Here is a 27,827-nt window from a genome sequence, read left to right as displayed (position 1 = left end):
TGGTCCCTTTAACTCCATTCTATAATGTTACCTTATCCTAGAAGTCCTCTATTGACTCTTCTGGCTCAGAAAGCAGTCACAGAATTAATGCATTATTAGTATCTGAGAGGTTTTAGTTTAAGATAGGAATCCTTTTTTGACCATTGTAGCAAAAGAAATTCAGTGGAGCATTTTAGAAGTTTGACATCATCTGTTTATATTACAAAAGGCAAGAGGCTTGTAGACTCTGAAAAGTAGTTTCTTTCCCTGAAGAGGCTAGATTTACACAAAGGGCCCTAGTACTTCTTCAGATGAGGAAATATAGTTATCTGAAGAAATGAGGAGAGGTACCAAGTGAATATAAAGTTAATTGTGAAATGGTTACAGGATATATTGAAGAGAGTGTTTTTAAACCACTAAAGTGAAAGGAAATTGGTTGAGTTTTGGGTATACCAAGCAATAGAAACCATATTATCTGGAGTATGATTTAGAGCTTTCTTAGATTTTGGTTAATAAAATCCATTGGTTGTAAGCATTTTAGTTTTACCTCCTATGAAATTTGGTCCCCTCCAATAGAGCCTACAATTCAGTAACACTTAGTTAAAAGAAATATTTTTGCCTAAATTCTAATTTTTAATATTTCTGTTTGAAGTTTGCTACAAAATAAATTTAGATTTAACTCATAGTGAAAGATTTTCAGAAGACAAGGCAAAAGTCCCCCATACACTTCTAAAGCCAGCCAGGGCAAGGCAGTTGCCCAAAGACTTATTTCTTTCTTAAAATCCAAGAAAGCAAATAGCACTTCTGACTCCATTTATTCCCGTGGTTGTTGTTGATTCTATTAATGGCCAGACATTTCTTTGGCAAAGTGTTAAATAAGGATCATAATTTTTCTCTGCAAAACAAAACAAAACTTATTACTGAACTCACTAATTGAAACAATAAAAATGTGAAATAATGGGACTGTACCCGTGCCCCTGACAACTCTCTAAAACTGTAAATTGTAGAGCAAATGTTGACCTGTATTGATGGGATGAGTTTCCTTTTTGGTTATACCAAAAAAACCATAGATTAACTAATTAGGGCTAAGAAACCTAAAATTTAGAAGATAAGGTCAATCATTATTTTATTTCTCAGATCAACTCGGAACTGAGTTTAACTCATTAGAGTCAAAATAACCATATCCTTTTATATCTGTATAACTTTACTTCTGACCTAACAAAGAAATTTGTACTTCCTGTTGCATATTTTTTTAGAGTAATGGGAGTCAGAGGAATGACCAAGCAATGTGAGGAGGTCTTCTAGGCATGGAAACATGATGGGACTGTAAGATATAGGTCATTGTTTGGAGGACACCTTACAAACATTATACTTTGTACTACAGTTCTTTCTGTGCATATCTTTTCTCTGTGATAGACTAAATTACATGTGGGTAGGGGCCATGCTACCTCATCACTTATGTATTAACCTCAGCACCTAACAGATAACAGATACTCAATACATACTTGTTAAAAGAACAAATGAATGGAGGAATATGCTCTAAACTTTGATGACAACAGAAAATATTCAAAGAGTCATATATTAATTTTCAAATAACTCAATACTTAGGGTTGTATATGAGATGACTACATGACCATGATTCAGTTAATATGGATTTAGAGAAGTAGACTAGATGGATTTGATTTGCAAGTTCTTTCAAGTTGCTACTTTCAGGTGGATTTGAGTAAATGAACTTTCACAGAAAGATGCTCAGCTTCAGAATGATTTTAGGCAGGGTTCTCACAAACAACAGCACTTTAACTTAAAGGATTTTTATTATTTTAATCTGGGGTTTCAAAGAATGTTACAAGCATGAATCCTCACAACATCCCTGTGAGGTAGGTCAGTGTTAAGTCTAATTCAATGCAGCTACTAATTCTACCTCAAAGTGTCAACTTGAAAGGATCTGCAAGTCATGGAAACTCACTATACTGGAGTCATTCTTATTTGCCATTTTTAAGCTTCATAACTTTGGTATATGGTGCTTCCCAACTCTTTTAAGATGTTCTTTCTGGTCTCAGATGGGCGAATGACAGTAGAAAGCCCTAGTTTCATACTTTGAAAAATTGTATTTGCATATCACATTTTAATATGTTACTTTTCCAGTTTACATTTTGTACACAGAAAGACACAAAATAAACATCCTTTGGTATTTACTCAGGATAAAAACTAGGTAAAAGGAAGAGATAAGCTTAAGAGCTAGCTGGCAAATCCCATCATCTTGTCCATTATCAAGATTGTCCTGATCCCAACCCACCACCAACATTCAGACTTGGAAATATCAAAAGGAAGATTCCACATAAATTCCATTTGTGATGAGATACATAAATGTAGAGAGTTTTTTGCAAGTAACTGGGACCTGATTTCTCCTATGTCTTTAGAGATGACAATTTAGAAGTGTAGGATCAAACATTGTCCAGAACAGAGGACAAAGTATGCATTCCACTCTCTTGCTCAGCAGAGCTCCTGTTGTAGGAAAAACTTTTGAGAAATCCTTAAACTGTATTGCCACCAGACAGTCACACAGACATGGTTCATCCTGGAGAGATCAGCAAAGTTGGGATCATTGTGGTGATTATTTCCAGTCTCCTACCTCCTGGGGAAAGTCCAACAGACCTTTCTGATTTGAATGAAAAAAGGGATGATGGCTGCCAAGTATTGAAACATGCCTTAAAATTACTGTCAGTATCTATGGCTTCCTTTGTTAAGTGGGAAACATTGTCAGATATAAAATGGTCATTTGTTTAATGACCTCTTCTTTGTATAAAAACAGGATTTTCTTTTGTCTCTGGCTCTTAAAAGTCTTTAACACAAACGAATGGTTGCAGGGAATAAGGGGTTTCATAGTGCAATTTAAATTTACAGAAGAGGCTCAGTGACAAGGAGATTAATTTTTTTCATTAGAGGTCCTAGGGGAAAAAATGACCATTTTGGGGCTATTTCCAATTCAGACAAGGACATTCTCTTCTGGAAGATATGGCGATGATGATCTGTAAAAAGAGACAAGATGGAAGGAATGGGATACTCCTAGAATATTTTGGGATGTGTTAGGAGTAAAACTGCTTCCCTCGAAGATGTTGAGGGTGAGGTGGGTCATTATATCTACCCTCCAAGATGAAAAAAAAAGCAAGAAGGAAACATTAAATATGCTGAAATAGAAGTTGTGAATTTTCTTGGAATTTTAGGCAATCAAAATGCCACAACCATGCCAATGAATGATAGTCAATGAAAAGGAAACATATAAGGAAAAATTTCCTGGTTTGTGTGGATTTGGTGACACTAATCAGTAAGAAGCAATACTAGATCTCAGGTTTCTTGTTTACAGGTGGCCTATATGGAGCTGGAGATATGCCAAATGATTTGCAGTATTTCTCATCAAGAAATTCAAAAGACAGTCACCACGTTCTGATGTATTGGTTAAGTTCCAAATTCAACCAATCATGTGGTCAGATACTTGACCACATAGAGAAGTATGGCTTCATACCAATAAAAAAAAAAAAGAACCAAAAAGAAAACCGCCTTAAAGTATATTCAAATTGAGTAACGAAATGTTGCTAACGCTGTCCGTTTTGAGACTCTAAAAGCTACTTCGTCCATTAGGCACTGCTTTGGATGATGCTACAGACTTTAAGGCGGTTAAGTGAGAGGACACCCTCCAGGTGTTAAATTCCATGAAGATAACGCCAAGAGTCTCCTGATGAAAGTGCTAATTCAGGAAGTCACTGAACATGAGCAGGTGCTCTATGGCACTAGCGCCTTGAACAGGGATCCTGTAAAAGATGACATGTGTGTGAAACAAGGTCCTATCCTTTATGCTAACCCTGGTCTACTGTTAAAGGGGTGGGGAAATGGAAGAGGAACCCAATATAGGGGAGAAACAACATTTTCTTTGCACTGCTTAATAAATGCCAGTCCAAGCAAAATGAACACCAAGCAAACAAGCCTTAATGATGCTGATAATGCCTTACTCAGAAAGTAGGAAAGTTAATCAAGAATAATCAATTCTGAGGAAACACAGTTCTGATTAGGTTGATGTTCTTAACTGGTGATTGGTCTTGTCATTCTGTCCTTTTTTCTTTGGTTTGTTTTGTTAGATAGTTGAGTGACTACTCTGACTAGAGTGTCAAATTTTTAAAGACACTTTTTGAACATAGATGAATTCTCAAATATATTCAGTCTTCTTAATTTTATCATTAAATGTTTGGGTGGAAAAACCCATTATTTTGATTTAGAAAATAAATTTTGTTCATTCTTGCTTTTTACAATTTCAAGTGGCAGGGGTGTGGTGGGAGGATGCTTTGAGTAAGAGAAAAGAGATCTCAAGCTGCTGCTGGAAATAGTGCATACAGATAAAACTATATGAATCACTATAACCACAGCATGTTTTAAGAACTGGGGTAATATTTTTTTTCAAACTCAAGCTGAACACACAAACAAATGGGTTGTTCAGAGTCAATATTAATCTTCTGTGTATTTATTTGTTCTTTAGTGACCAGGCTTTAAATAATCAAATCCTATCATATATCTCAATTGCTTTGGTGTGTATGAAATTGACATATCTTCTTTCTTGCATAATATTCCATAATATTTAGTAGAATAGATTTTTTCCCAAAATTTACATTACATATGTTCATTATGTATGTATATATGTACATACATACACATAGGTAGGTATTCACATAGAGCCACATGTATTTCTGAAGAGAAAATACTTAGGCTGGAGAAGTGAGAAGGTAGGAAAGATTTGGTGTGATCAAGGAAGAATGAGAATAAAATGAGAAAGGAAAAGAGTAGAATGAGTAGCACTAAGTGGGTAAATCATGGAAGATCTTCCTGTGTGCCATCTGAGCACTAATCATGGCCATGTGCTTTTAAGATTCATATTTCTCATTTCCAACCTCACTTTCAGTTAAGTACTAGGTTAAAACAACAACAACCACACAACGACAACAACCACAATTACACCACTACGAAAGAGAGAATTGTTTTTGTTATGTCTTACTTGAGCTCTTGTGAACTGGTGGCCAGCATACTGCGGATGCTTTTGTCAGCCAAAGGGCAGCCAGAGAGACTGTAAGACAGGTCAGGATAGCCAAGTAAGTCAACCCTCTAATAAGTTCAAACCTCCCAAACAAACACAACATAAAAAATTAAAAAATTAAAAAGTTTAATGCAGAAAAGCGATGGGGCAAGTGCTGTATATTGAATTTTTGTATTGTTAACTCTAGATATCTTTCAATGTAAACTTTATGGAATTTATCAGATAATTTTTTGAAATCGATATGATAAAATATGATGTCTTTTTGGTTTAATGTTAAAAGTACTTTGGAAATTTTTAAGATGTATTTGTATTAAAAGACATTATACAACACACAGGTTAGCATGCTTTTGAAGGTCAACATATAGCACTTAGAGGGTTCACACATAGTTCAACATTTTTACTTTGACAGCATTGTTGAGGTAAGCTGAAAACAATAAATTGAAAAGACAGAATCCACCATGAAAAAAATGAAGTCACACCTTCTATGTGAGGCGTAATTACCAGTCACATGACCACTCCCATCACACCCTGGTGTTGGACATCTGCCACCAAACAAAAACAAAAACAGCCAAAATAGTAAGTATGTTTTTAAAAAAAAAATAAAGAAAAGAAAAGAAAAAGAAAAAAAACTTTTAAAAAGTTTCATTGTTTCCAGTTTAGCTGCAATGTCTGCATGGGGATTTAAGCACCCTAAAGAAAAGCTGCAAAATGAACAGGATTAAATGAAAAAAAAAATGGCGTTTCCATACACTACAGCATAGTTAAGAACAAGCAAAATACACATTAGCCTCTCACTTTACTGAACTCGCAATTGGAAACATTTATATGCTGCGAATGTCGCATGCTCATACAGCAAGGCATGTACAGATTCAATTCTTTAAAATAATCCAAAGAAGGGGAAAAGGCTAGGAAGAGAATAATAATTTCACCTCACATTATGCTTACGTTATTAAATCCTTTTTGCTTTCTTTGCATTGAGGATACTTGGGCTTGGGGCTGGGAATGGTCACTTCACCAGGATACCTTCTTTCTTCTAGTGCCTCCTGGAAAGGGTCCAAATCTTCTGGCTGCAGGCAAACAAGCATCTATGAGGCTCACATGGACAAAACTCAAATAGACTACAGAATGCAAATCACTGTTAACAAATATAGCCTATTTCCTAATTATTTGATTCATCGACATGCCCAGTCTTCTAATTGCATTGTAGAAGCAGCTTTGGCCAGTGTGCTGTCCACAATGTCCCAAATTTTGTAATGTTAATATTTTCTTAATTCCTTAAATTCACTTAAGAAAATGCAAACTGGATTTAGTTCAAAGAGGGTTATTCATTCATTCATTCATTCATTCATTCATTCATTCATTTATTTATTTATAAACCCTTACCTTCTGTCTTAGAGTCAATACTGTGTATTGGCTCCAAGGCAAAAGAGTGGAAAGGGCTAGGCAATGGGGGTTAAGTGACTTGCCCAGGGTCACACAGCTAGGAAGTGTTTGAGGTCAGATTTGAACCTAGGACCTCCCATCTCTAGGCCTGGCTCTCAATCCACTGAGCTACCCAGCTTCCCCCTATTTATTTTTTTACTGTGATAAAGTATTCTATTGATTGATCTAACTCACTAAATACTACAAGCTGCTTGGAATCAGTCCCCTCGTCTTATACGTTCCTTGCACAAAGCAGAGCGATCCTATAGTTAAGTAGATGGAATGTTAGATCTGAAGTCAGGAGACCCCAGTCCACTTCCTGGCTTCCTACAATACAATACAATGCAATGCAACACACCTTCTCTATATAACGCAGGCACTAGATGTAAAATGGGGATAAATTTAGGTTACTATCTACCTTCTAGGGTTGAGAAGAAAGTGGTTTGTAAAACTTAGGGTGATATAAATATGTATATGTGATATATGCACATACCTACCACATGTATGTATATTTTATATGTATGTAGCATCAATTCTGGATATCTTTCAGTGTGAACTTTATGGAATATCAGATAATAATTTTTTTAAATTGATGAGATAAAATATACTGTTCTTTTAGTTCAGTGGTGTAAATACATGCACACACATTACTGCCCCATAGCATGTAGCAGTCTTGGGTATAAAGTACATTGTCAATAAATATTTGTTTTGGAATTGATTCTTAATATAGCAATAATTCTTCATGCCACTACCGGTCTATCAAGTTAAATTTTAAAACTTAAAATCACAAAAAATTTTGTAATTGGGTCTCAAAAAAGGAGATGTACAACTGCTCCAAGTGAGTGGCAACTTCATATATTTTTGGCAAGACTAAGAAAAATTCATTTGTGGATAATCTTGAATTTGAGAATTACTTTTACATAAGAAAAGTTTCATGGTACAATGGGGGGAAAAGCCCAACAAAAAACAATGGCCTGAGACTTTAAAGACCAATTCTTGACTCCTACCAGCTGTTCAGATGGGTCAGTACAGTTGTTTGCAAAGGGCACTGTCTAAAGAAATGGATGTCCTATGACTAAAACCTAAATGTTAGACAGGTCTAGCAAATTCAACAAGTATTCACTAAGCAACTGCTGTGTGCAGAGTGCAGTGATAGGTACCGTAGTCTCAAAGATGAAAAAACAAAAAGTCCTTGTCCATAAGAAGCTTGCATTCTACTGGGGAGAAAGGGGAGGCTATATAATATATACACAGATAACTAAATACAAAATATTTAATAGGTAAATAAAAGATAATGTTGAGAGGGGGAGGTACTAACAACTAGAGGAATTAGGAAAGCTCTGTGTGAAGTAGCATCTTTGCTGGATGGACCCTGAAGGGAGAGTGAGATTCCAAGAGGTAGAAGGAAGGAGAGTATTCAAGGTACTGGAATAGGAGACAGCCTCTACAAAGGAATGGAGCTAGGGATGTAATTTCATTCCCTTTCTATATCTGTTAACATGAGACAAAAGTCATTTAACTTCTTTAAACCTCAATTTCTTCTCTCTTATAACATAAGGGATTAAATGATCTCTAAATTCTCTTTCAGTTCTAAATGAATTTTCTTCGGTTTCATCACTTATAAAATGAGATAGTTTGACCAGAAGATTTCTATAGTCATTCCCAATTTTGAAAGTCTAGGTATTTAAGTACTTAGAAGAAATGGAATGAGTGACTGTAGTAGCCAAGAAATTCCTGTAGATGGCAATGGAAGATTAAGATTGCACTTAAAATCTTTCTTTGCCTTGTTGAAGCAAATATGTTCCACAAACACATGCAGGATATATGTCTGTGGCAATGCATGCACAGTATTGTGCTACTGTCATTTATCTAAGGGTTTCTTATTTTTAATAAAAAAGTTGGAAATGAAACTGCCATTTCACATTTGGATATGATTTCACACTGTAAAGACTACTATATTTAGCTTGCCATTCAGATTTAGTACTCTTTAACAATAGCTTGATATTTAGAGCCAAACTGAAGAATATGGAAGGCAGCCTTACTGATTAAAGAGCCATACAGACAGCTTCCCAGGAAACCCTCACAAGAATTCAACTTTTTCTTTTTCTAGTCCTATGGGAAAGATAGCCTTACTCTGGCACTGGTATGTTCCCTTTGTGTTTGAAAAGAATCCTCCATTTTCAAGGGTATAGGAGAGACAACCAGTCCAATAATGCATGAGGTTTTTTTCCCCTTCCACCAAGCAAAGGTTTCTACAATCTGGATGTGGAGATTATAACTGTGCTTTGAAAGTCATGGCCCTGAATTGTAACTTCTGTGTAACTATTGCTAACAATGCCTTAAAAGAATGGTGTGTTTATTAAAGGTTTCAGAGTGTTGTTTTGAGTATTTAAAGTTGCTTTTTTCTTTTTTTGAAAACGGGCAGACTCAATCGATTTAGATCCAGACTGAACATTAAAGATAACATGGTTTTATCCCTTCAATTTACAAGGGAAGGAACCTTAGCTGAGAGAGTGACTTGTGGAGAGGGTCACACAGGTAGTACTTGGCAAAGTGGAGAGATGCACCCAGCTCCTCTGACTCCAAACCCACTTTTTTTTCCCATTGTACCAAGCTGTCTCACTTACCTTTATAATGCTGACAAAAATATGAAATGCTTAATAGCCATTTTAGTATGCAAGATAGTAATTTTAAATCCTCTATCTGAAAAGAAAACCTCGTATTATGTGAAAATGTCATCCTGATCATTTTATGGTTACAGAATGTATTTATAAATTATTTACAGTTTTTATATGAGAAAAAATATCTGCAAAAACACAAAGGTTAAAAAATATAGCTCATAGTTCAAATTATTGACTGATGAGTTTTAGATACAGTTGTGGCTATACTAACATATTTCTAAGGACTAACCCGTTAATAGTGCCTTTTAAGGAAACTATATGTTTTCTTATCACCCAAACACATGGCATTTGACAGGCTTTCAGCCATGTCATCTGAAACAATTAGGTTGCAATGAGCAGCTCTAGATGAAAAAGACATACATTAATCTCTTTGGAATCATCTTCATCTATCCTTCTGGGTTTCATTTTGGTGTAGTCTACTGGCAAGTCCCAGCAATCACCCTCATTTAGCTGGAAACACCGATTGTTCATCACTGCCTGTCGCTGTGGTGACATTGGTTCCAGAGGTGTCAAAATGGTACAGCACCCATCGCGTTGCCTCTGCTTGTTCATGCTTAGATCCAAAGTTCCATTTTCATCAACTTCCATATCAGGATTCTGTCAGAAGAAAAGAAACATTGTTAATCAACTTAAAAAAGATAAATTCAATGATTTAAACCTGCTGCCTCCATGGGTTTCTTAACCATTATTATATTGAATGTATCCTCAGTTAATTTCTAGTTTAAACATTTAAGTCTCTTCCCTCATCCTACCAGAATTGTGTAATATAACACAACATTAATGTAGAAAGATAAGGCATGACATTTCTCTACCCCTCCAAACAAATCTGTGAAATAGTCTCATATTTCTAAGTTTTTTTTCTTCTTCCTTATTTACTAGGGTGGAGAGGAGCAAGCTAGATTTTCAAAATGAACACCTACTTGATTTTAAGTTGATTTCAGGTCTAACACCTGATTGATTAAGTGATGAGCTTAGAAGCCATCATTAAGTTCCCCCCCTAAAAGAAGGGTGTATTTGTTGCCTTAAAACTAATGATCCGAAAAAGAGAGGAGGAGGAGGAGAAGGCAGAATGATTACAAATTCCTCACTAAAACAAGTTTACTAGTTCAAAGGAAAGGTAACTGTTCCTACAATTCCTATTTTTTTCTTTGGATTATGCTCCAATATATCATAACTTCCCCTAATATGCTTCCTTGTTTGCTTAGGAAAAACAAAACAAAACAAAACAAAACAAAAAAACCCCAAACTGATACTGGCATTGCTCACTGCAACTGATGAACTGTGAAGTAAGGGTTATAGGGTTTATTTTATTGTTGTTTGTTTTTAAATGGTGCTTTGAAATAAATCAAGGATTATTTAGAACTCCTCTTTCAGCAGGTGAGAAGAATAAGGAAAAAGAGAAAGAAGAGTGAGCAGGAAAAAACAAGAAAATCATAATGCCCATAACCCCCTTCCCTTTTATTTTTCTTGTCAGAGTGACACTCTTGAACAAAATTTTGATTTCAGAGCTGGTGTGAAAGCTACTGCCTACTCAAATGTCTAGCAGCTATCTCTCTTCTGGATGTAATAACATAACTGTAGGAAGGCACTTGGGATGAAAATCCTTTCCTCTGGGTTATTACCTCAATAAATTATACAGTATTATTCTACTTGAACACCTTTTGTCAAAGCCCATTCCTGATTTCAGCTTTGATGCTAATTTAGGTCCTATAATGTATTTATCCTCTCAAACCTGTCATTTTAATAAACTTAGTGGGGGTGGGGGACCTCGAATGGGGTCATTTTTTCCTACCGCATCTCTTCTCTCCTAGTCCTTAACCTGTTCACCATTTCATCAGCATGGATCACAAAGAACACTATGTGTATGCCGCAAGAACCTCCCCAATCTATAGGATAGAAAGTCATGAATATAAAAGGAAGCATTTGAAAAGGTAAAGTTACTGACCTTTCGGCATGCATACATATTAAAATTATTTATTAAAACCCCCCCAACAACCTAAGGTTAGGACTATGACCTCATTATGTATTACACGAAGCTTTAAACAACCGGAGAGGGAAAAAAAATCTTTGTTTTTCTGAAGAAGAGCTAAACATGTCTGCCAGTTCAGTTCCTTGCTCTGAGAACACAATGCTGTTTCCTCTGCACTGCATCTCTCTCCTAAGCCACCTAGTGGCTTTGGGAGGTAGCTCTTGCTGGGTCTGGTGCATTTCCCTTCCTCCTCTGTCCGCAGTAGAAATAGATCAATTTCCCAGGACCTCTGTCCCCAGCCAAAACCCCCACCCCACGTTCCCCAAATAAAAAAGACCATATCACCACCACAATATCAGACTTGCATAGCATTTTAGCATCTGTAATTATCTTGAATAGTGAATGAGGGTGAGGATTGTATAAATGATGAAAGGTCCCCACCTCCTCCCTTTAATTGGCCCCCGCCTTTGTTTCCTGGGCACTGGTTAATGCCCTGAGAGGAATAACCCACTGGCATTTGGGAAGACTGTGGTCCTTTGAAAACTTATTATTGTAGAAGTCAGACGTCACACACACTGGTCCGCGTTCTTTGAGCTTCATCAGACTTGCAGTCTTTTAAAGATGCTGCATGAAAACAGGCGTCTATAGAAGTAACAAAAACAACTTCTCTCCTGAAATCTTAGGGCCTGTTTGAGAAGTTCTTCTCGCAAAGCTCTAAAAACCTCCTAATTTCTATTTCCCGTTTAAAAAATCCAAAACAATAGCGTGATTAATGCCTGTGATAGCAAATCCGGGCTTTAGAAAAACAAAAGCAGACATCCCCCAAATCTTAAAGATGCTTTGTATATACCGTTATTGGCTCCAAAAATAAAAGCAGAATTAAAATTGCACAACCCTTTTACTCCCTCTCCTCATGCCCCCTCCCCTCCTTCCTTTTAAAGGGCTAAACCTTGACCCAGGTTTCTCGAGCTACCGCTGGGGAATCTGCACCATCATCTTTTATTTATTTCACTGCATTCCGAAAGGTTTTCGCTTTTGATTGGGTGGCAGAGACAGAGCACGAGGAGCGGGCTGGAGAGCCCGTTGCCTGCTCTGCCTGCGTGCGTTGGTGCAGCGCGCGCAGCAGCTGCGGGGTTCGGCGGGGCGGGCCGTTGTTACCCGGGCACAGAGGTCCTGAGGTTTGGTGGAGAGGTTCTGAGGCATCTCCCGGCAGCGCGTGGACAGATTCAGGATGGCCGTGGCGGCCATGTGTGCTGCCTCCATGTCGTGCGTGTAATCAAAGCTGCTCTTGCTGCAGGTGCTGCTGGCGCTGCTGCCGCCTCCACAACTCATGTTGCTGCTGCTGCTCGGGGCATAGCTGCTCGTTGTGCTGCTGGTGGGGCTGGAGTTCTTGCAATACCGTTTAGCTGGGGAGACGGAGAAAAACAAAACCCAAGGGTGACCTGCGAGGAACAGCATCCTCCGAAAATGGAGGAAAAAACCCATCTCCCTTCGCTACCCTCCCATCCAGTGCTTCCCACCAACACCCCCCCCCCCGTCCACCCCCTCACCCTGGAAAGGGTGAAACAAACCAACAGCAATCTCTTGGGGGTGGGGGTGGCGGGGAGTGACATTCTTAATGACATAAATGGACTGATGCATAAAGAAAAAAAATGCACATTTCCCCCTTTCTAGTGTATGTTTGAAGGCCAGAGGGAAGGCTGGATCATGAATAGGATTTAGAAGGACCTTAGAGATCATCTAGCCCAACACCTTTATTTTTTGAGGAAATTGTGGCGCAGAGAAGGCCAAGTGACGGGCCCAAGATTGCACAGGTACCAGTACTCCAAATCCATGGCTCAGTGTGCCACAGCGCGGCAGAACATTATCTTAATCCTTGCATGGAACCGAAGATGGCAACATGTTAGGTAGAGTATCTGAGAAAATAGGGCAGACTGTCCTAGTAAATGGAGGGTAACCAGGCAACTGGAGGAGGAAGGGTGCTAGCCGAGATTTAAAATCATGGGACTTGGAAATGAACTAGAGATCATTTAATCCAACCCCCTCATTTTACAAATAAAGAAACTAAGGGGAGGGAGCAGGGCACATAACTTGCCCAAGCTGTCACTCCGAAATACTGGGCAGGGCTGGAATTGAAACCCACATACTCTTGGGTCAAAATCCAGTGCTCTGTCCGCAATGTGGGAAGAATGTTCAGGAGATCAGAAGCATATAATAACAAATAAAAATAATACCAATACGTAGCTAGGACACAAACTTCAATAACGTATAGGAAACCAGCAACTGTGCCTGACAGCCTGGTTAGAGGCACAAGGGAAATGGGCTTTCTCTCCACGTTAAGGATTGCTCATAAGCTCATTTGGTGACTGGGACCTTCCCGGATCACTCATCTGTGAAGCAATTGGCTGGCCTACATACACAGGCATGAGGGCTGCGGAGCAGTACCAGAAGCTCACTGTGATGACATGTTGGTGACCCAGATTCACAAGAGACCTGGGGACTGCTGATCCTCAGGCCAACAGAGACTGTGCCCTTTGTGAAGGTGAGGGGATGGATTTCTGGCTCAGAATGCTAACCAGGCAGGCAATGTGCCTGGTGAGTCTGTCTCCTTCAAAGGAGAGAAGAAATGTAAATGCTCATAACCATCATAGAGCAAGAAATGGCGAGTGATGGGAGAGGCAGAGGGAGGAGGAAACAGCAGTCACATCTGGACCTTAGCCGACTCAAGATAGATTTCAAAACATGGCTACTTAGTAACACTCAAATACATACTCTATCTACCCCATCTGTCACAATTCTAGGATTTTAAATGTCTTCTCACTGTTCTGCACAGTACTTACCTTCCCTGGAAGGTTTTTGTTTGCTTATTTTTTTTTTCTCTTTTATCCCCCATCAGTAGCAGTCACATAAGCACTTTATTAGTACAATTTTTTTAAAACAACAACTTTAAAACTCCATTAATAGGTGGATGAGAAAATGATAGAGATGCCTTGATTAATGCTTTGTGTCACTCAATCTCCTCCCATTATATTTTTCACATAAGTCATTCAGTCTTCAAGCACTGTGATGTGGTGACTAGAGCACTGGACTTGGAGAAAGGAAGGCCTGAGTTCAAATCCTGCCTCAGCAGCATGATTTAGGTGAGGCACTTAACCTATTCCAGGCTCAGTTTCCTTATCTATCTAATGGGAAGTTTGGCCTTTAAAGCTGGAAAGCTTTAAATCCATTGTCCTTGACCTTTGTGACTTAAGACACAACTCACAACCTTCTGGACCTCAATTTCTTCATCTAGTAATGAGGACTAGATGGCCACTGTGGTTTTTTCTACTCTGGATTTATGATTCCATAACTACATAAATCCTGTTTTCTTCCAGCTCTAAAGTTCACGATTCTATGACTTGAGATTTGAACCTTGCTCCCTATGTGGCTCTGGGTAAGACAATTCACTTCCCTGTGACCCAATTTCATTAATTGTAAGTAGAGAATACTTTTACTTATACCTTCTTAGAATAATATTTATTTATACCTTCTCTCTGAGTTACTGTGATGGAAGTGATTTGTAATCCTTAAGTGCTATTTAAATGTGAGATTATAGTATTAGTATGTATATTATATATATATATAGTAGTCTATAGATATATCCACATATTTACACACACACACATACACACACATACACACACGGACCAAACTTGTGATTCAAATTGTTGTAAGGACTTCCCAGTGAAGAAATTCACTCAAATCCACATTGCTTTGCAACATGCAGGCCATAGAGAGATATCTGGGATACTTGAAATTAAGTGACTTGCCAGGATTTCCAGGGTCAGTATTCATTAGAGGCAGGATTGAACCCCTTACTAACTCCTGGGCTAGCTCTATACCCATTATGCCACAATGCCTCTTATTAATAATTTTAATAAAGTTTCCAGCCCGAAGATGCCTGTTTCTTCTAAAAGCCAGGGTAAGTGTCCTAGATTCAGAGCTGGAAGAGAGCTCCTGGCTTCATTTGGCAAGTGTATTACATATTTACTATGTAGAATGCTTTGGGGGATTCATGAAGTACTACTCAGAAATCTCCTTTCCTCTTCTTTCTGAACTTCCATCATTAGAATTATATATGTTTGAGTTTAGATTTATCTGAACTTGTCATCATCTTTTAAAATGTAAATACTCCTGGGGGGGATAATATTCAATCCCTAAAATCTTAAGGTAAATGAGTTTTCTTAGGCAATAGGAGCCATGGAGATAGCATGAGAACACCAAACACCTGGGAAAGGCAGAGGGTACTGACCCAGGATGAGATTGACTAAGGATTTGTCTGCTTTCCAGTTTTGCCCACAGTCAGACCTGGTCCTTGCAGTCAGAGCTTTGGACTGGAACCTGGCCACCTGCAAGCAAACCTTCAAGTCCTTAAGGCCACCACTAATGCTTTTACAGTAGGGAAGGCTGAATTTGCAATTGAAAAACCAGTGGAGAGAGGGCTATTTGTAATACAAAGGACTACTTCTCTTAGGAGAGCAATCCAATAGCCTTGTCCTTCAGTATTTCTCCAAGTAAAGAGAGAAATGGAATAAATACTTGATGGGAGTCTGTGAGAAAATACCCTTTGAGTTATTAGGATTTGGGCTGTGAAGTTAATGTATTCTTTTGACAAGGTTTGATTCTACATCAAATAGTTTTTTTAGTTTTTAAGAACATGGTATAGAATTTCCACATCAGAGTGGTGCAGTGGATAGGAAGGCTCATTTTCCTCAAGTTCAGCTCTAGCCTCAGACCTTACTAACTGTGCGAATTGGACAAGTCACTTAACCCTTTTTGCCTCAGTTACCTCATCTGTAAAATGAGCTGGAGAAGGAAATGGCAAACCATTCCAGTATCTTTGCCAAGAAAACCCCAAATGATTACAGGAAGCATCAGACATGACTGAAACGACTGAACAGCAACAACAAAAAATAGATCTGCCTGTAGATATATTATTAATCAATCAATAAATCAACAAACATTTATTAAGTGCCTACTATGTGCCAGTTAGATGATTTTAACAGAATAGGGAACTCCAGTTGAGGAACTTGCTCTACCAGTGCATACCATCACTTTCCAAGCCATGTTAATAGCCTTATTAATTACTTGGGGGACCAAAAAGTTAAATGATTTCCTAGGGTCCCACAGACAGTATGGGTTATATGTAGAATATAACCCAGGTCTTCCTACCTCTGAGGCTGGCTGTCTATCTGCCTCTTCATATGTAGCTTGTCCCAAAGTCTTAGTGTAATTTAAATTATTTAATATATTCATCTATTTGGCCTGCTTTTGTACTCTCTGTAGAGAAACTTGGAGCTTTAGAGAGTTGTGTGGGGATTCAAGTAGGAGGTTAAATGACCTGCCTGTGGTCACACAGCCACCATATATCAAAGACAGTACTTGAACTCAAGATGTCCCAGTCTGATTTCCAGATTGACGGTCTACTTTTCACTAAATAATTTGAAATCACAGGACTTTGGAAAGAAAGTGATGAGTGAACAATGGTCTAGGTTTAGTAGAAAGATTCCACTAGTGTAATTTAGTGAGTGGAAAGAATATTATTAGAGGAACCTGAGGTTTCTTCCAGTTCAGAGATTTTGTGAGTCTGGGTTTAGACCAGTCTGGTTTTGTTTCTGCTGTTTGTGTGATCTTGAGTCTAGAATTCAATGTCCTATTTTTTTTTACATAGGTTATCTAAAGTTTTTTACTTTAGGTTATACACACATTTGTTTATATGTATATCTTGAAGTAGTACATGCACATGTATATGTTTATATGTATATATATATATATATATACATGTCATACTATAGCTGCCTAAATTCTCAGAGCATAAATTCCTCTCTATGAGGCAGGTACTACATTGTATTATTGATTTCCATTTTCTAGATTCTAAGGCTCTGAGAGGTTGAGCCATTTGCTTATGGTCACACAGCTAGTAAATGTACTTGGGATCTGAACTCAGATCTTTTTGATTCCAAGTTCTGTATTTTTTCTACTTTCCCCCTCAAAGCTATGTGAGCACTAACTCCTTCAGAATATCTGGTTTGAATATTCCCAAGACAAGGCAACAAAACCAAGATAACCAGGGGATCACATGGCCCCAAATCAATATGATACTATGGAAGAAAAAAAATATGAGTAGGGGCCACCATCTCAATTAGGAAATCCAGGACAAGTGAGAATATTGAGACAGGGAATTAACTCTCTCTCCTTATCCCAGACTGGTACCTCTGGAGGGACAATCTGGAAGAATACAGAAGCAATGAACCACCAACACTGTCACTGCTCCAGAAACATCCTCTGTGATTTATATAACAGATGAGTCATCAAAGCTGTGATCACTTAACATGACTTCCTGATTTGTTTTTTAAAGTATTAACTATACTTTAAATCAAATATTTTAATCAAAACAAAGTCTATATCAGACTTCAGTTTTATGGGACGGTCAAACTAGTGTTAGGAGATCTTCTGAACAATCAAATCACTTAATGCTCTGTACCAGAAGAGAAATGATTTGGAGAACCCTTTGCCCTCAAATATATTCATCCCTCGACTAGGGAGACAGAAGGAATGGAGGGAAATGTCTGCAAAGTATGATATGCTACCTGTGTTTTTAGTTAAGTCTGGATAGGATTTTAATGATATAGAAACTCCCCTCGACCAATTAAGATCAGCAAATTGTCTCTGATGTGAAGTCTCTGAGAGTTAGTTGCCAGAGGTACTACAGACTCAAGTGTCTTGCTTAAAGTCACAGTGCAAGACTAATCAATAGCCAGGGTTGAATCTAGGGCTTCCTTATACCAACGACTGCACTAAATATGACATAGCTACCCATGATACTTCTCATGGTTAGCTGTGTATAAAGGTTGAGAAATAATTGTCGAACCTGAAATATTTTTACGAGTTTCTAAAGTCTGCAAGAGCCTTGCTGATATTTGTTAATGCCTCCTCCAGTCTCCTTCTGGTTCCAAACCTCTGATCCTAGGATGCTAAAGATATCCTTCTTTCTGCTACTTACTGTACACTAGGTTCCTGCAGCAAATGCATTAGTATGCCCTTACCAGTATAAATCTGTATGAAAATCAGACCCCAAAGTAAGAGAATAAAGAGCTCCAATGTATTAAAATTCTGTTAGGCAGGCTTTTCTCATTTATTTTAGACTCAGAGTTTCTCCAATATAGGTCTGAGGTGAATGTGAATGCAAAATATCTGTTCAATAGTCCCCATAAAGTTGTCTACCTTCCTGGAGTATATCATGAGTGTAATGGGCTATTTGAGATGTTTTGTTTCTGTATTTCTTCATTCACACTTTTGAGTTTTTTTGTAGCTTACAAATTTTCCATGGTGAAAGAAATGACAACAACAAATAATAATATAGCACTCTGAAGTTAGCAAAGCAAGTTACAAATAGTATTTCATTTTATCCTTAAAACAACTCTTAGAGGTTGGTATTATTATTATTATTATGCACATTTTACAGATTAAGAAACTGAGACAGACAGCAGTTAAGTGACTTACCCAGAGTCAGTCAGCTGATGTCTGAGGTTGCATTTGAATTTGGGTCTTCCTGACTCTAAGTACAACCCTATCTAGTCTGCTATCTAGCTGCCTGATTGATATTGATTTTGAACATGGAATGCTTCTTTTGGAAAGGATTCTATACCCACATTTTGGAGAAATCTTAGAGATAAACATGCCTAAGATTTGTTTTAGAGATTCCCCTAGTTTTTTACAAAATGAGTTAGACTAAAGGGAGAGAAAACTTAACCCTTCCCACTTTGATGGGGTCAGACTACCCCAAGATGAACCCATGTTAGTACCTAGCTATGAGAGGAGGCCCCCTGGTCCATGTGTGTAATGAATAAAATGTTGGTCTTAGAGACAAGAAGCTCTGGGTTCCAATTTTGTGTGGGAGATATTAAATGCCTTGCTCAGAGTCATGCTACAAATAAGCATTAAAACTCCATTTCCTTAGAGGGGATTGGATCAGATGACCTCAAAGATCCCTTTTGGCTCCACATCTAAGATCCAATGACCCATGTAGCTTATCTCAGGCTCTTCCCTCATGATAAATGGTTCTACTGGACCTGGTCATTTGAAATAGGATCCTATTGTTACAGGAAGATCTTAAAGCAAACAGCAATTTTGATATAAAATTCTTCTATGGAAAAGACATGCTTTTTTGAAAGGAGGTTTTCTCATGAATAACTTTGGAATATAGATGCATCAATTTATATGACCCATTTCAGTGAACTAATCACAAAACATTTCTAGAATATCTCTGATGTGTTTGGCATTGTGCTACGCATTAGGTGATATAATAGAAAACCAAGACCTTACCCTCAAGGAGCTTACAATCTATCTAGTATGAGAGACTAGACATAAATATATGAAGCAATTAACTGAAACAACAGATAATAAATGACTAAATTTTACATGGCAAAGAATAAGACAATAATTATTAGGACACATTGTATGATACAGATAATTATTTAATAAGAAGTTAAGAGAAGGGTAAGAGCTTTCACAGAAAACTCCAAGGGCAAGATATCCTTTGGGCTGAAATTTGAAGGATAGATAGAAAAATAGCAAGAAGGGGTGGGGGGGGGGAGAGGATTCTAGGTAGGGGAAAGAGAATGGATAGAGTCAGTAAGTAGGAAGGACCAAATGGTACATGTGTACATATATAGGTGGGCTGGGAAGTATAAGAAGGAGACTGAACTTATGAAAGCAGTGTTATAGGAAGATTCATCAGAGCAGTAGGTATAGAGTGGAGCAAAGGGAAACTGGAAGCAGAAAGCCAGCTATAAGGGAACTGCAGGAATTTAGAACTGAGCAGAGGATTGTAACTAAGGTGATGATGTCGGCAACAGAAAAAGAGATGAATTTCAGAGTCATGCTGACTGATAGATGTGAGGGATGCAGAAAAGAAAGAGGTCAAAGATCACAAGTCATATAATGACATTTGGAGCTCTAAAGAATTTCAGACGTCATCCAGTTTACCTGTTGTGGTTAAGAGATTTATTCAAGGTCAAGGAGGTAGTAAGTGGCAGAGTCAGGATTTGATTTTGAACCTGATGACTCCAAGTTCACTGCTCTTTCACAACAAGGGTCATTGAAGACCTAGAGCTAATGTTAGCTGAGAAGTCAATGAATCAAACCCTTACAGATAGGGAAAATGAGGTATAGAGAGATTAAGCATTACTCTTTTACACTGACTTCAAGTTTCTGAGCTGGGGAAATGAGGAAAATAATAATATGAACATAAATGGAAAATAGAGGAAGCTAATCTAGAAGTTGATGTTGATGAATAAGGTTTTGGAATAGGTGGGTTTGAGGTGCTGATGGGATATCTCTGAGGGAAATAAAATAAGAAACTAGAGCTAAGGTGAAAGCACATGAACTTATTGAATGTTTAACTATAGAGATGACTAGAAAGCTGAGGACAATCTTGACACATTGTTGTTCAGTCATTTCAGTTGTGTCTGACTCTTTGTGATCCCATTTGGGATTTCCTTGGTAAAGAAATTGGAGTAGTTTACCATTTCCTTTTCCAGCTCCTTTTTCAGATGAGGAAACTGAAATAAATGGGGTTAAAGGCTACACAGCTAGGCAGTCTCTGAGACCAGATTTGAACTCAAGAAGATGAGTCAAGACCTGGCTCTCTATTCACTGTACCACCTTGCTTTGGACTAGCCAGCTAGTTTTGACATGTACAAATAGTGAAAGGATAAGAAGACAGAAAAGAAGCAGAGGGTATAGAGGAAGAAATTCAAAAGAAGTGAGAACAGAATCTAGAAAGTACAGTGTCATGGAAGTCAAGGAAGCTTAGTCTTTTAAAGTGAAGTAGATAAGAGATAAATAGATCAAGTAATTTTGGTACAGTATAAAGAGTATTTGAACTTGTAGTGCCGATTTGCAATTATGAGAATTGAGTTTCAATCCTAGACCTGACGCTCACTATCTGCATGACTTTAAACCTATTTGGGCTTCAATTTTCTCTTCTATAAAATTAGATGATTGGTCAAGGTAACTACTGAAGTCCCTTTTAGCTCTAGATCTATAATCCTATGGTTATATGATCTTATGCTTGAGAAAAGATCATTTGGGTTTGAAAAAGCAGAGGTTGTTAGGTACTGTCAAGAGGCTAATTTGATTATGGTATTAGGGTAGAAGTCAGATTGAAGGAGTTTAGGAAATGAATGAGAAGATAGAAAAGAGAGATAGTGAGTAGTCTCTTGTTTCAGGAATTTGGCAGGAAAATGAAAAGGGATAATATCAGAGCAAAAGAACATTAGATTTCAAATCAAAGGACCTGAGTTTGAACTCTGGTTTTATGATTTCTCACCAGGAAGTCTCTATGGGCTTCAGTTTTCACATCTATAAAATTAGAGGTTTGGGTGGGCTATAGAGCTCTAAGACCCCTTCTGGTTTCAAATATATGATCCTCTAATCTCATGTTTTAAGAACAAAGGATAGAGCCTGTGTATCGGGAGTTATGATATTTAGGGAATAATTGTTAGAGAATAATGTCAGGAAAAGAAAGATAAAGATGAGATGGAATTATATTTATTTACATACACGGTCAAATGAGATAATGTATGAAGAACCTTTTTGAAACCATAACATGCTATGTAAATGATAGCTATTGTTATTATTGTCAGCATCTAGAATATAATGGGCAAAATGAATAGGTTTAGCAAGGAGGCTTATATCTAGAGGATTTAATTAGATATAGGTACAATGATATAATTTGGTAAAGATGTGTCTGAGTCATATGAGTTACTTTCTAAATTCAAGTTAATAGTTTTATACAAACGTTCCTCCAGAATACCAAATTAGTGTATATGATTGCTGTCATTGTCATTAATCTTTTAAAACTTATGGAAAATCAAGGAAATATTGTAGGATTGGAGACAATCAACCAAGCAATGCCTTGTTTCTCCTCTTGCCCCCAATTTTTTGAAAAAGGAAGAGAATAGAAACTACAACCTCTGGGACAATGAGTGTGAGTTTGTTTCCTGAAATTTTTTGGAAGTATCATTAAAGGGATGATTTTACAATATTTAGAAAGGGAAGCAATGATCACTAAGGATCATCATGCTTTAATTAAGAATATATCATGCCAGACTGAACTATTTTCTTTTGTAGGATCACTAGATTTGGTATATCAGGGAAATATTTCATATGCAATTTACACATTTTAGCAAAAAGCAGATAACATTTCTTTTATGCTTTTCTTTTGGACAAGATGGAAAAATGTGGATTCAGATTTGTTTGAATTACTGAAATGCCCTTAAGGATTTCTATTTAGTCCTGTGCATTCAATATTTTTATGAATGACATATCGCAGCATGTGGGATTTTGTATTTTGTAAATGGAAAAATTTGGAATAGTTAACACAAGGGATGAGATAATTGAAAAAAATTCTTTAGAGTCTAGTATAATGGTCAAATAGAGCCGCTAAGTAGAGTAGTGGCTGGAGTACCGGACTTGGAGTTGGGAAGTCTTATCATTTTTTAGTTCAAATCTGACCTCAGACACTTATTAGCTGTGTAAGAAAAGAGGTCATGAAGAGTCAGACATGACTGAAATTGTCTGAACAACAGCAATGATGAAATATAAATCACTGTAGAGCTCTATATATAGGTTAAAAATCAACTTTATAAGGATAAAATATAAGAGCTACAGCTAGGAAACAGTTAAAAATATTGAGGGGTTTTAGTGGGACCATGAGGGGTTATTGCAAGCTTAAAATAAGTCAATAGTGAGTCATGCCAGATTTTAAAATAAAACAAAACAAACCATATGTGATTTTAAGGGATATTGAAGTTGTCAGAATGTAAAACAAAACAAAACAAGACCTGAGAAAATATGAGTGATCTTTAGGCTATAGTAAGAGAGTCTTGGAAGTAAAGCCCAGGTTGGTGATAGTCCCACTAATTAGATAATGTCTGAGTATAGTGCTCACTGGGGGCAAAACATTGAAGGAAAGACATTTACTAGCCAGAGATCCCACCAGAATGGTGCAGGGTCTTGTTATCAGGATTGGAGATGTTAATCCTGGATATAAGAGAATATTTCAAGGGTGGAACTTGACATTTATTTTCAGGCATGAGGAAGAGAGGGTCAGTTTATTCTGCTTAGCCCTAGAAGGGAGAACTAGGGTCAGTGGGTAGAAGTTACAGAGAAGAAGATGTAGGCTTGTACACAAAGAAAACCTTAACCATGATAGTTATCCAAAATAGGAATTAACTGAGTGGTCAGGTAGAGGGATCCCTTCATCAGTGGCCTTTAAGTAGAAGTTGGATTATCACTTGTTAATTTTTTGGAGGACATTCCTATGTAATTGGAATTGGACCAGATGATCTTTGAGATTCTTTCTAAGTTTGATTTTGAAATGTGAACATGATAGAACTGAAAGCTAGACAACAGAGAGAAGGGTGAATAGGAGTGAAGGTTAAAGGACATAATCTGTATGATTATAGGGATTAATAGTGTGCCATCAACAGAAATAGAGAAGTTGGGAAGAAGATGGAGGATTTGTTTGCTTTTTGAGGGAGGGAGAGATAGGATGTATCATTTCTAGTTGGAGAGTCTAGAATTCAGGAGAGAGACTGGGAATGGATATATAGATGAGGGAAGGTTCTACCTAGAGGTGAGCTAAGGAGATTGCTGAGATAGTGTACATAGAGAAGATAGGTACTGCTACATGTAAATCCTATGTTGGACACTGAAAAGGAAGTTTCTTACAGGTAGTAGAAGAGGGAAAGAAGATATTTCTAGAAGGAGGGTTTAGTCAAAAGTGTCAAATGGAGCAGAAGGTGAAGAAGGATAAAGATAAAAAAAACACCCCATCAAATGTGACAGCCAGTAGATTGTTAGTAATCTAGAAGAGAGCACTTTCGGTTTAGTAATGAGGTTAAATGAGGTCAGAATACAGACTGCAAAATTGAAAAGTAATGGTGAGATTGAAAAAAATAGACAAGGAATATATTCTCCTCCATATCCCCAAACCCTCAGTTTGGCTGTAAAAAGGGAGGAGAGATGGGACAATAGCTTGAGGAGAAGGTAGGATCAAGTTAAGGTTTTTAAGGATGAAGGCCATATAGACAGGTTTGTAAACAATAAGGAAAGAGCCAGGGGACAGCAAGACTGAAAATTAAGGGGAGGAGCAGAAATAGAGTGACACGTGTGATAGCCTTGGGTATAGCAGAACCTTATAATTGTTTCTTATAATTATATAGATTTTGGATATACCAATTAAATCATGTTCTCCCAAAACATATCCATTCATATCCTAAACCTGATATAACCTTGTTGATTTGTAATATACAGGATACGTTTTTATCCCACTACCTGAAATAGTGTTATAAAAGGCATAATGATACTTTTTATGTGAATATTTGCTCTCATCTCCACAGTCTTTAGCTGTTTAATTCCTATTACTCTTTTTACTTGCTCTATTTTGCCAACCTTCTTAAAGAGATACATATAATTGGATTTAAAATAGAAGATCTAAGATCAGTTCCTGTCCCTGTTATTTACTATTTTTGTGTAATCTCACCTCTAGGCTTCAGTTCACTCATTTGAAAAATGAGAGGGTTGAAATAAGTGATCACTAAGGCTCCTTCCAGTTCTCAACCCTATGATACCATTTATTGAATTCAGTCCAACACATTAAATTCCTATGACGTATGAATTATCTCTTCAATTATCTGTCTCATTAAATTAAGATCTCAGGTAAGGACATTTTTGGAGAATGCAACAACTCCCTAGAAACTGATCACACTGAAAACAATATCCAGTAGTAATTTATCTTGCCTGAAATTCAACCAACTATCTTGGGTTAAGCAACTTAATTCTTTTTTTTTTTTTTTAAGCCCTTACCTTCTGTCTTGGAGTCAATATTGTGTATTGGCTCCAAGGCAGAAGAGTGGTAAGGGCTAGGCAATGGGGGTCAAGTGACTTGCCCAGGGTCACACAACTGGGAAGTGTCTGCGGTTTTGATTTGAACCCAGGACCTCCCGTCTCTAGGCCTGGCTCTCAATCCACTAAGCCACCCAGCTGCCCCCAAGCAACTTAATTCTTAACAAGGACTCTCTTCAGTTATGGTGAAATAAAAATAGGATCAATTTACAATATTTATGATGAATCATGGGAGGGTTATTGTATTTATTCTTTAATATGCACACCCCAAGTACTTGCCAAGGACAGTGGTACTAACTTTATAAATGATCAAGGAAGATTTGTTGACTGACTGAGATGATTGTTCTGCATAGGTTTCTGACAGTGGATACTCTGCCATGGCATGAGGCTCTGAATTGAGAGTGATAGTAACAATTTGAGCAGGGTAACATGTGTTGCAAAAGATGCACTTTGATTTTCATTTTTCTGTTGACTACAAATTGACTCAGGGTTTCTTTGTTTCATTATGAAGGTGCAATCTAGCCATGGGCACAAGAAATCAGGCTAGTATTAAAATGAAGAAAAAAAAACCTAAGGAAAAATGAACACCTGATGGAAAGGTTGCTCAGAGTTAAAAATTAATGCAACGCAACTAACCAGAACCCTTTGCCATGTGTAGTTTTATTTAGCTTCTTTACTTCTGGGGCAAATCATAGCAATATATCCTTAAATGAGTAATTTATTCAGAGAACCAGCTCTTTGTTATTTCTTGGGGCTAATACACATTCAAGTTAATCTCCTAAAACCATTTTTGTCTGCAACTGTAATTTTATGAACTAAGAACTGATGTTCAGAATGATAGGCAAAGAAAGGCAAAAAAGTCGTCTAATACATTTTGGAAACATTAACAACAACTAGAATGGATTTCAGATGTATTTTTTTTTGTTTAAATTCAATTTATTAGAACTTGTTCTCTGATCATTCTGAAGGAAAATTTAGCATATGGGGCTTTTAATTAAACTTTTTTTCAAAGATTGGGTAGATTTAAAAATATTTTATTTCTTCTCCTCTATGTTCTAGAACATGAAGATTTAAAAATAAACAACAACTTTTATATGTCAAACCATATTATATCAAAACTTGTCAACAAATGGTTCACTTAGGAATCTACAGGAGAATGGGGTTAGAAAAAAATGGCCTTTTAATCAATCTATTCCTTTTACAGAACTCTTTTCCAAATTAATAATATGATGAGTTGAACTAATGTAAAATCATTTGAAAGCTTTTGCCAGTGGATTCAAAATATGAATTAGATAAATACCTAGTTTCTCATGAAGTTCATAGATTTTGTTTTCTGCCTAATTGTATTATGTTATTGTTCTATAATTTCTTTTTGATTCCCACCTACCATCATGATAATGATGTCTCTGGTTGAGAAGGAAGAAACAGGAAAGAAGCAAGTAAAACAGTTTTTTTCATGAGATAGTAGACATATTACATTCTGCCTTTTCCCTCCTTTCTAGTTTCCAGAAAGCAAGCATACGATCCTTGAGTTTTTGGAAAGACATTGGATGGAACAGTTGGATTCTCAAAGCAGCTGAGGACACAATAGGTTTGACTTCTGTGTCTTCAAAATATGCCCCTCACTGTCCTCATATTATCTGTCTTATTACTATGGTTTCTGTAGTTTTCTGTTGATTCTGCATATCTTGGGACATTGCTAGTAGAATGAAGTCTGGTGCATGTGCATACCTCATCAGCTTGCTTGGAGGGTTCTTTTCATGTGGAACATATTGAGGAGATGGCTTCAAGGAGAATTGTGATATCATGTAAAAGAAGTGCCTTGAAGTTACTGTGGAGGGTGCATGGACATTTTATAACTGGTTTGGATTAGCTAACCATTTCAAAGGGAGGAGCCTTTATTATTATTATTAACAATGAGAATACTAATGTCATTTACAAAGCTCTTTAAGTTTGAAAAGCCCTATCCATATGTTATCTCATTTGATTTTTGTAATAGCTCTGTGAGGGAGGTGCTATTATTCTGGAGGAAAGTGAAACTGAGAGGTTATTTGTCTTGCCCTAAGATAAGATAGATTGGAAATGTCTGAGGTGAGATTTGAACTCAGGTCTTTCTAATTCCAAGTCCATGGCTCTTATCCACCTATCTAGTTGCTCTTCTGAAGATACTAAGAGTTCTGGCTATGCAGCCCATAATTGACTAAGTACATGATTAGTCAACCAGAACCAGTTTCCAAATGTCCATGCATGCTTTACGGTGTCTCAAAAGCGTTTTCCTTCCACATTATCAGGATTTTCCCAAAACTCATCTCTCCCAGGGTCCTCCATGTAGAAAGTAGCAATTTCAACAAACTCATGGTGTTGGCACATATGCCAGATCCCCATTACACTAAAGATCTTGAACCTAAACTAAAGCTGGAATAAACTAAAGGTTTAAAGACTAAAAGGTCTCTTACCAAGACCAGGAAAAATAATCATCTTGATTCTTTCCTTCCCTATCTGCAAGTTCCAAGCTTGTGATACTCTGGAGATACAGAGAGAAGAAAACCCTCCCTGCTCTTCCTAGGCATCCAGTGGGGCCAATTCACCCACACCTGTGTGAACTTTTGGAGGATTCAAGAACATGGTGTCATGCTGCCAATGCGGTGGCATTACTTTGGCAAGCGCTGAATGACCACAAACATGAGCCTTATTTGAAGGCAACTGATATATACAATAACAACATTATTAATGGCAAACTTGT

At 37.3% G+C, this 27,827-nt stretch overlaps 1 protein-coding gene and 1 long non-coding RNA gene across 28 annotated transcripts in view; one reads left to right on the top strand and one right to left on the bottom strand.

The window, feature by feature from the left end:
• The window catches only part of MYT1L (myelin transcription factor 1 like), a 730,943-nt gene that overhangs the window by 143,313 nt on the left and 559,803 nt on the right, over nucleotides 1-27,827 (bottom strand). For 20 of the 26 annotated variants that reach the window (XM_056813380.1, XM_056813371.1, XM_056813377.1 and 17 more), the window contains 4 exons: nucleotides 12,290-12,537; nucleotides 9,523-9,759; nucleotides 6,005-6,126; nucleotides 5,021-5,089 (listed from right to left, as the gene is read on the bottom strand). In XM_056813380.1, coding sequence (XP_056669358.1) covers nucleotides 5,021-5,089; nucleotides 6,005-6,126; nucleotides 9,523-9,759; nucleotides 12,290-12,537 — 676 coding nt within the window. Of the gene's footprint in view, nucleotides 1-5,020; nucleotides 5,090-5,538; nucleotides 5,602-6,004; nucleotides 6,127-9,522; nucleotides 9,760-12,289; nucleotides 12,538-27,827 lie in introns of all 26 variants that reach the window. The other 6 variants (XM_056813360.1, XM_056813357.1, XM_056813358.1 and 3 more) reach the window with 1 other exon arrangement.
• LOC130456520 (uncharacterized) lies at nucleotides 12,528-27,822 on the top strand. Of its 2 annotated transcripts, XR_008915517.1 has the most exons (4): nucleotides 12,528-14,271; nucleotides 14,506-14,564; nucleotides 26,587-26,675; nucleotides 27,591-27,822. It is a non-coding gene; the product is annotated as an uncharacterized LOC130456520 (long non-coding RNA). The 2 variants fall into 2 exon arrangements; XR_008915518.1 differs by having other exon boundaries at nucleotides 26,587-27,822.

The sequence above is a fragment of the Monodelphis domestica genome, chromosome 1, assembly GCF_027887165.1.
Source record: "Monodelphis domestica isolate mMonDom1 chromosome 1, mMonDom1.pri, whole genome shotgun sequence".
NCBI lineage: Eukaryota > Metazoa > Chordata > Mammalia > Didelphimorphia > Didelphidae > Monodelphis > Monodelphis domestica.
This window is presented reverse-complemented; position numbering and strand designations above follow the sequence as displayed.